Here is a 9,188-nt window from a genome sequence, read left to right as displayed (position 1 = left end):
CAGTGGCTGGGGGAATCCTAAGGGATTGATTTGTCTACCGCACTTTTGCCACAGCGTGCAACAAATTACAATACATTAAAATAAATAATTTTAAAGAGTCACGAGTAGGAGAGGAATCAGATCCTGGATTAACATAATATAATTATTTAATTTTAAGGGTTATGCCGAACCTGCTAAAGCCAACTACAGCTGGAGCCAAGTAATGATGAGAGGAAGAAGGAAAAAAACTACTTTCTCATCCGCTGCCAGCACTTTCGTTACAGGGTAGAAAAATCATTAAGTAAATTATTTAAGGTTTCAGAATAATTAATTAAGTTACACAACTTCGGAGAGCAGAAATTCAACCGCTACGTCACTAACTTTTTTTAAGCCCATGGATAAATTGTGTGGAATCTAGATAGCTAATCAATCGCCTGATATTCCCACCCACCCTTCCCAGGAAGGCAATAAAAAGCCAGTGACTCGCCTTCAGCACTTTCTTCATTGTCAATTAATTGAAATAAATCTAAGTCATTAATAAAACCATCCAAAATCTCATAAGAAGCCAAATAAAATGCCAATTTATCAAGGCTGATAATTGTCATCTACTTGATAAAGGAGATGGGTGAGTCTGTTGAATCTGCTCGTGCCCTTCCATAGGCTCAATTACAACCTCTTGAGACCTATCTTGTGTCCTCTGGGACGTATTTTGCATCCTCTGACCTATCTTTTGATAGTCGGAAGCACTTTCAAAACGATTAATTACCACCGATTCTCCCTATTTCTTTAATCAGCCCCACCCATTCACATTTAGAGGAGGAGGCCGCATTTAATTACAAATGGTTCAATATATTTCCATATGTAGTTTTCACAAGTGTTGAATCTACTGACCTCAATGCACACCCCTGCTGTGTCGTTGCCACAAGGGGTCAACATAGTGTTGAGTGCAAGGAGATGCATTAGGTGCTCCCAGCTACTCTCCTCCTCAATTTACACGTTACACCAGTCCCCTTTGACGCCCGCTAGCATTGAAAGGCAGCAAGCTACATTCTGGGTCCTGCTCATCTTTATTAAGGGGGTTGGGTTATAAACCCCTTGTACCCAAGATCTGCCACCAATGGGCATATTATCATTGCACGAGGACAATACGCAGATAGCCCCCACAGATACCCCTGCCCCAGCAGATTCCACCACGTGTATAAATGAGACTTGTTGCCGTATAAAAGTGGATGGAGCATAGATGGAGAAGGCCATGCCCCCTTATTAACCCTCCTAACCAGCCGCTTATAAAGGCCACTTAATAGTCTTTGTCCTTTCCTAACCTCCCTATTTAACTCAAGCACCTGCCAACCATTGGTGGGAAAAGTTTGTTATGTGAAATACCCAACATGGTTTCAATTTAAGGCTGTGACAGACCTGATCCACATCTCCGGGGACTCCTAGGAGACTCCCAGCCAACCGAGGTAGGCAAAGTACAGTTTGTTCCAAGACTAAAGTGACATGAATTACAAAACTCCTTCAGGGCTTGTGTATGTAGAGGAAAGAAGTAAAAAAAAAAAATACACAAACATAGGATGACCAGATAGCAAATGTGAAAAATCGGGATGGGGGTGGCGGGTAATAGGTGCCTATATAAGAAAAAGCCCCAAATATCAGGACTGTCCCTATAAAATCGGGACATCTGGTGACCCTATGCTAACACATTGTGACGGTCGTTCTTGTGGTTAAGACACCAGACAGGCTCTGGATGGCTGGGTTCTATGCCCATCTCAGCCGCAGCCTCCCTCTGGGACTTTGGGCCAATCACTGAATCTCTCTGGGCCTCAGTTTCCCCATCTATGAAGCGAGAAGAATGATCCTGCCCTTGTCTATTTTGAACGCGAGCTCGCTGGGACAAGGATCCTGATCTCAGTCAGGGCCCGCAGGAAACAGGGAGTGAGAAGAACGAGATGAAGTAGAAATAACTAATAGCAACCCGGCATTTGATTTCCCTTGTTGCAGGTCACCTCTACAATCCCCTGGTGTAATTGACTCATTTCCCCCACCAGAGGGCAGCAGTTACCCAGATATTTCAGACCTAGCTTAAAACTAGCTCCCTACCTACCAACTGTTCTGTCCTTTGGGGTTACCTCTGTCTTGGAGACAGTTGGTTCCCAGTCAGAGGGTAGGATGGGAGTTGGCACCCCTAGAAGGGAAAGGCCCCATGCCCATTCCTCACCCTGGGGCCAGATGGGAGCTGGGACCCCCTACAAGGAAAAGGGCCCGTGTCCCATTCCCCAGCTAAAGTTTCACACTGAACAGCTGTTAATTCGTTTTCTCCACCCCTGACGAGCCCAGACCTGAGTTCAGCCCTGGGGGTTTCGGTTCATGGCGTCCCTAAAACCAGGCACACACCCTAAGCCTGCCCTTCCCTGAGTCTCACCGACACCCCGTTGCTGGGAGAGGCCGGGCCTGGAGTAGCGAGGAGCTCCCCGCACAGCCAGAGCTCCTGCCCTGCTCCTCACAGCACCCCCTGCTGGGTGAGGCAGGGATGCCAACATCTGCTCCACCTCTGGCCCTCCCATCCCAGACTCTGAGGCAGCCTGGCCCTTTGGGCTCCCTTTCCCAGGCCCTCATCTCGCTCTGGCCCTGGGCCCAGCTTGCCCCTCCCTCTCTGGCGAGCAGTGTAAATATTTCAAGGCTGGGTAAATGTTTATTCTGGATCAGGGCCATCAACAGAGTCTGTCCCAACTCAGGGCTCAGCCTGTCTTCGAGTGGGGGAGATGCAGGTGCCCCCTGCTCTAACGCAATAACCCCCATGCCCCTGCCAGAACTGGGGAGCGAACCCAGGAGTCCTGGCTCCCAACTCCCTAGTTCTAACCCACCAGACCCCACCCCTGTCCCAGAGCCGGGGGGAGAACCCAGGAGTCCTGGCTCTCAGCCCCTCTGGTGGAGGGAGCTGGGGCCATGCATGTGGGTCCAGCTGTTAGGCAGAAACTGCTTTGCCTCCAGAGAACCACCTGTGTCTACAATCGCTCCAGGGCTGCCCATGCAAATAAGTGTCCCCAGCCAGGCCCTTTGCCAAAGACAATCGTTTATTTACAAACTGACAAAAAATGACAGGCGCAAAAATACCAGAAAATCCACCAGCAGAGCCCAGGGGGCTGGAGCCAGCCACCATCCCCGGCGCGGGATCGAACTGTCGGCATCAGAGGGAACAGGCACCGCCCGGCTCTGACCCCCAGACCCCACTCCCCTCCCAGTACCAGGCTGCTGGTGATGATAAGGCACCGCAGTATGGCTGTGAATTGCTCTGCATATATTAATTTCTCAGTATCTCTTGCACATGGTTCTGTCCTTCCGGCTAAGACACACATTTCTGCTCACCGCCCCGCAGGGCGGAGTACACAATATTGTGGGCCCTACACAAAGCACTGGCAGTTTGTTTCCATTAAGCTACTTGCCCGCTCATTGGCTGAATCTGTGACAACATATTATAGGCCCTACCAAAACAAAAACAAAAAAGAAAAAAAACCAAAACCCCCACTGACTGGCTGTTTCAGTTAAGCAGCTGGCTGGAACTGCACCACCACATTATTACAGGTCCTGCCAAAAACACTGATTCGGCAAAGCAAGATATGCTCCCCTTCCATCCACAGACAACACCACATATCGTAGGTCCTACAAAAATATAGTCTGTTTTGCTCTGCTAAAGTACCTGTTCCCGGCTGATAGAAACGAAGCACAAGACACATTATAGGTCCTACAGAGCTGGCTTTTGTTTTGGTTTAGCAATGGGTGTTGCCTTCTGCTGGCTCCTTTAGGGACAGGGTATGGACCATATTATCAGAGGGCCTACATTAATGGTAGCTACCGTTTTGTTCTCTGCAGTGGGGCACTTGGCCGTAGCTAGAGAGCAAAAGTCGCGAGATCAGCTAGTGAGTCACTAATTCTATTTAATGACGAGTGGGGAAAAGGACACAGGCTCCAACCCAGCTGGGACTGGCTGGCTCAGGGGGACACGGGGCCTTCCCCCTCCAGGACAGGGCTGGGGGGTTGGCTGGGGGCCAGGGCTGGGGGGTTGGCTGGCCCCCAGCCCAGGTGCCTCTGGGACAAGCGCCCCACTCCCATAGCCACCGAAGGCTGGAGAGGCCGTCGTTGCGGAGATCCCCCACTAGGGGGCAGCGCAGAGGCAACGAGGTTGAGAACAACACCCCGGCATCTACCCCCAGCTCTGGGCCCGCTGTACCTGACGGGTGGGCGAGCCCCAGATCTGGGCGTATGCCCCACTGCAGACCCCAGCTTGGTCCTATCAGTGGCTATACATTCCCCCGATCAGTACCGGCGTGCCCCACACAGCACCCCCCTCCCCACCACCGCGAGCCCATTACCACAGCCCCAGCAGGGGAAGCACAGGAAGGAGAGGGGACAGGGAGCGGTTCGCCCAGCTGGCATCTCCTGGGCACTGCCCGGTCGGGCCGGAGAAACCAGCCCCACTTCCCCCACGATTGGGGCGGCGTGGTACGGAAAACCCAGCCCAAAAGCAGCAGAGGAAGGAGGAGAAGACGGCGGAGAACGCCCCCAGCTGTGGATCATCCCCCAGCCAGCCGCCGTCTCTCCTGTCCGGCTCACGCAGCCTCCGCTCGGGGTGTGGGGGAGCCGCGAATGTCTTCCGGCCATCCCCGGGGCAGCAGCCCGCTCCAGGCACCCCCTGCGGTCAGGAGTGGGGGGGGAGGGGGCGCCCCGGATCCGGCCTCACACAGTTTGCACCCCGGTCGCCTCCCCGTCCAGCTGGTACTTAATCTTGCTGAGCTCCTCCAGCTCCTGCTGGTGCCGGTCGGTCTTGTGGCTCACCAGCGAGCGGTAGAAGTGGAGGGCGAACACCACGAACACCACCCCCACCGGCACCATGATGACGGTGGAGGCCACGGCGGCGTCCCAGCCGCCGCGGCCCACGGGCATGAACTTGACCCAGCAGATGAGCACCACCTCGGTGAGGAAGAGGAAGATGCCCAGGGCGGTGGAGAAGCCCCAGGCCAGCTCGATGTAGCGATGCATGCGCTCGTGGGGCGACTCGTTGACTGAGTTGAGGTTGTGGATGTTGCTGACGGCCTCGATGTTGGGCAGGATGCAGGTGCTGACCATGAGGGCGAAGAGGTGCACGGCCACCAGCACCGTCGTGCAGGCGCTGAAGGCGATCAGCAGCCCCCGTGGGTAGTCGTACTTCTCCAGCTGCACCTCCACCATCGCCACCTGCAGGGGGCGCCGGAGACAGCGTCAGCCCTCGCGGGAGCCAGCCAGCCCACCCCCCCCCCCCCGGCCCTGGGCCCGGGTCAGAGCCCGTGCCCCCTGGAGGGGAAAGGCCCCATTCCCCACCCCCTGCCCCGGGACGGGATCACAGCCAGCTCCCCCTGGAGGGGAAAGGCCCCATTCCCCACCCCCTGCCCCGGGACGGGATCACAGCCAGCTCCCCCTGGAGGGGAAAGGCCCCAGGCCCCATTCCCCACCCCGGGACGGGATCACAGCCAGCTCCCCCTGGAGGGGACAGGCCCCATTCCCCACCCCCTGCCCCGGGACGGGATCACAGCCAGCTCCCCCTGGAGGGGACAGGCCCCAGGCCCCATTCCCCGGGACGGGATCGCAGCCAGCTCCCCCTGGAGGGGAAAGGCCCCAGGCCCCATTCCCCACCCCCTGCCCCGGGACGGGATCACAGCCAGCTCCCCCTGGAGGGGAAAGGCCCCAGGCCCCATTCCCCACCCCCTGCCCTGGGACGGGATCGCAGCCAGCTCCCCCTGGAGGGGAAAGGCCCCAGGTCCCCCTCCCCCACTCCTTGAGCACATCACAGCTGGAACCAAATTCCAGCAGGGCTCCTTTCCCAGCTGCTCTGGGGTGCAGGGCGGGCTCAGCAAACACCAAATATTTCCCAGGCTCCGACAGCTCAGTCACTGTGTTTAATGCTGTCTCGGGCAGGGGGAATGGAGGCAGGAGGGCAGCATAAGAAAGTTTGCGTTCAAGGGGTGCAGGGGTTGGGCTCGGAGCGTAGGGGGGAGGGGTTGGCAGGGGGCATGAAGTGGGTCTCAGAGCCCGGCCCAGCCTGCGGGCACTGGGTGAAGCAGGGACGGAGGGAAGGGGGGTGGGTCACATTCATGGGGCAGTACCAGTGGGAGACACTGCCAGGAATTAAGCCCGGGGGGGGGGGGGCAGTGGGCAAGGTGGGGGAGAGATCTGCCACCCTGGGCCCTTCAGTCCAGCCCCCAAAAGGGAGAGGGCAGCTTCCAGAGGGGGCAGTTAACCCTCACAGTGCCATTGCGGTCACCACTCCAGATTGACCCAACCCCACCCTCGGGCAAGAGGGGAGTAAACAGGACGCCAGACTACGGACCGGGGAGCCAGGACTCCTGGGTTCTATCCCTGACTCTGGGAGAGGGGTTGTGTGGGCAGCGCTGCCCCCTACTGGAGGGGATCCGGCCCCTGTGTGTTTCCCAGACTGGGCGCAGGCTGGGAATCGGAGGTCAGGCCTCCCCAATCGAATTAACACAGCCACAGCAACTGGCCAACAAACCGACAAGGCCACCCAGGGGGCTGGATAAGAGCTGGTGCCCCCTAGAGGGGAGAGGCTCCATGCCCCATTCCCAGGCTGCAGCGGTAGATTCCAGATTCCACCCCCCGAAGCCTCATCAGTGGCTGCGGTTCCTGGGGACGGAGCTGGATGGAAGCAAAATTATCTTCACAGAGAGACAGGAGGGCCTTGAAGGGGAAAGATCAGGGATCCAGGGCTGGGCTGGCAGGGGGCTGCGGGTCAGGAGTGAGGGGCACTGGCAGGGCTGGGCTGGCAGGGGGCTGCGGGTCGAGAGTGAGGGGTCCCGGCAGAGCTGGGGGGGGGAAGAGCTGTCTCATCTTGTTGCCAGGTCTGTGTCGGTGTCTCATCCCCACCGCCCTGGGGTCAATTAACCACAATTAACACGTGGGCCCAGTGGCCGTGGCCGGGAGGGGAAGGAAAGGAGGTTGCCAGGCTAGCTGGAGGGGGAGGGGCAGATCTGGGCCTGGGCGACAGTCCTCCTGGCTCCCAGCCCCCGGCTCTAGCCTCCCATGACCCCCCAAACACAGCTACAGCTCGCCAGGACGCCTGGGTTCTCTCCCCAGCTCTGGGAGGGGAGTGGGGTCTAGTGGGTTAGAGCAGCGGGGGTTGGGAGCCAGGACTCCTGGGTTCCATCCCCGGCTCTGGGAGGGGAGTGGGGTCCAGTGGGTTACAGCAGGGGGGGTTGGGAGCCAGGACGCCTGGGTTCGCTCACCATGGCGAAGCCGGAGAGCAGGGCCGAGGTGCGGCTTGAGGCCTTGAGCTTGGCCCGGCTGAGGTAAAGCCGGCGCCAGTTGAGGGCATGCAGCGAGTGCTGGTTGGCCCCCATCAGCTCCAGGTAACTGTGGCGGACGAACTCCCGGTAGGTGGGGGAGACCCCCAGCGTGTCCGCCGCCTCGGGGTTCAAGGGCTCCCGCTCCCCCTCGCCTCCCAGCTCCCCCTCGCCCTCGGCGCCCCCGCCGGCCTTCATCGGACCTGGGTGGCGAGGCCTCAGATCCCCCACTCGGTGGGGAGGGGAGACCAGGGAGCACCCAGGCAAGAGGGGGGTGGGGGTGGGAAAGACAGGAAGAGAGAGAGGAGCAGGGAGGGGGTGAGGGGGGACAGGCAGACTGTGGGGGAGGTCACAGATTGCCGAGGGGAAAAGGCAGGGGAAACTTGAGGGAAGTATGGGGCGGGGGGAGACCTCAGGCAGGGGAGGGGAAAGGGGGGCACCGGGATGCCCTGGTCAAGGAAGGGGGAACCAGTGGGGGGATGGGACTGCAGAGACCTCCATGGGCAGGGATCACCAGGGGAGGGGATCCGCGGAGAAGGGGATGGAGGGGGTGGGGGGGGGCTGTCTGGGGGGAAGGAGCCAGAGGGGAAGTTCGGGGGGGGGGGGGAGGGCAAAGGAAGAGAAGGGGCGAGGGTAGGGAGCTGAATCAGGAAGTGAGTGGGGAGGGGGAGGGAAAGTGGCTGGGGGAAGTGCCGGGGGCGGGGGCGCTGTCCCGGGACGGGGGGGAGCAAAGGAAAGAGCCCGGGGGGGAGGGTGGTCCCTGCAGGAAGGGGCTGGGGAGACCCGGGATCGGGGGGGGGGTGTCCCTGTCCTAGGAGGTCCAAGCGGGGAGTGCCCGGGGTGGGGGGGGCGCTAGCCCGGGGGGGGCAGCAAAGGGAAGAGCCCGGGGGGTACCTGCAGGAAGGGGCTGGGGAGACCCGGGATCGGGGGGGGGGATCCCTGTCTTAGGAGGTCCAAGCGGGGAGTGCCCGGGGTGGGGGGGGGGGCGCTAGCCCGGGGGGGGGCAGCAAAGGGAAGAGCCCGGGGGGTACCTGCAGGAAGGGGCTGGGGAGACCCGGGATCGGGGGGGGGGGTCCCTGTCCTAGGAGGTCCAAGCGGGGAGTGCCCGGGGTGGGGGGGGCGCTAGCCCGGGGGGGGCAGCAAAGGGAAGAGCCCGGGGGGTACCTGCAGGAAGGGGCTGGGGGAGCCGGGATCGGGGGGTGTCCCTGTCCTAGGAGGTCCAAGCGGGGAGTGCCCGGGGCGCTATCCCGGAAGGCGGGGAGCAGAGGGAAGGGCCCGGGGGGTTCCGGGGAAGCGGGGCTAGAACCTGGGGCGCTCGCAGCCGATGCCCGGGTGCGCGGCTCCGGCAGCCGCGGCGGGGGAAGGGAAGGGAAGGGAAGGGCCGGGCCGGGCGGGGCGGGACCAGCCGGACTCGGCTGTCCCGGGCGGAGTTTTTAAAGGGGAAGCGGCCGCTGGAGGGGGGAGGGGCGGGAGAGACGCGGGGCTTCCGCTGGGGACACCCCGCCCCGCGCCGAGCACCCCGGGGCGCAGCGCGCTGCCTGGGCTGGGGGGTCTCGGGCGCGTCGCCCCCGCCCCCGCCCCACGAGCGCCCCCCGCAGGCTCCACCCGAGTGCGGCCAAGGGTCCGACAGAGAGAAAGAGGGACTGCCTGGGGTGAAGAGATATCGATGGGGTGGGTGGGTAGGTGGGGGGCAGATGAGAGGTGGGCAGGTATGAAGCGAGGGGTGGATGGATGGGGAGATGGGAGGTTGATGGGTATGTATGGGGGGGGTGGATGGATGGGTGGGGAGATGGGAGGTAGGTGGGTAGATAAGGAGGTTGGTGGGTATGTAGGGGGTGGATGGATGGATAGATGGGAGGTAGGTGGGGAGATGAGGTTGGT

General features: G+C 60.2%; 1 protein-coding gene across 1 annotated transcript; it reads right to left on the bottom strand.

The window, feature by feature from the left end:
* Positions 1 to 782: 782 nt before the first annotated feature.
* On the bottom strand, positions 783 to 8,237 carry LOC140912320 (protein orai-2-like). Its single transcript, XM_073346541.1, has 2 exons — positions 7,251 to 8,237; positions 783 to 5,211 (listed from the first exon to the last, which is right to left on the bottom strand). The coding sequence occupies exons 1-2, from the start codon at positions 7,503 to 7,505 to the stop codon at positions 4,714 to 4,716; spliced, it is 753 nt and encodes a 250-aa protein (XP_073202642.1). The 5' UTR covers positions 7,506 to 8,237; the 3' UTR covers positions 783 to 4,713.
* Positions 8,238 to 9,188: the final 951 nt, after the last annotated feature.

This window comes from Lepidochelys kempii, chromosome 6, assembly GCF_965140265.1.
Source record: "Lepidochelys kempii isolate rLepKem1 chromosome 6, rLepKem1.hap2, whole genome shotgun sequence".
Classification (NCBI taxonomy): domain Eukaryota; kingdom Metazoa; phylum Chordata; order Testudines; family Cheloniidae; genus Lepidochelys; species Lepidochelys kempii.
This window is presented reverse-complemented; position numbering and strand designations above follow the sequence as displayed.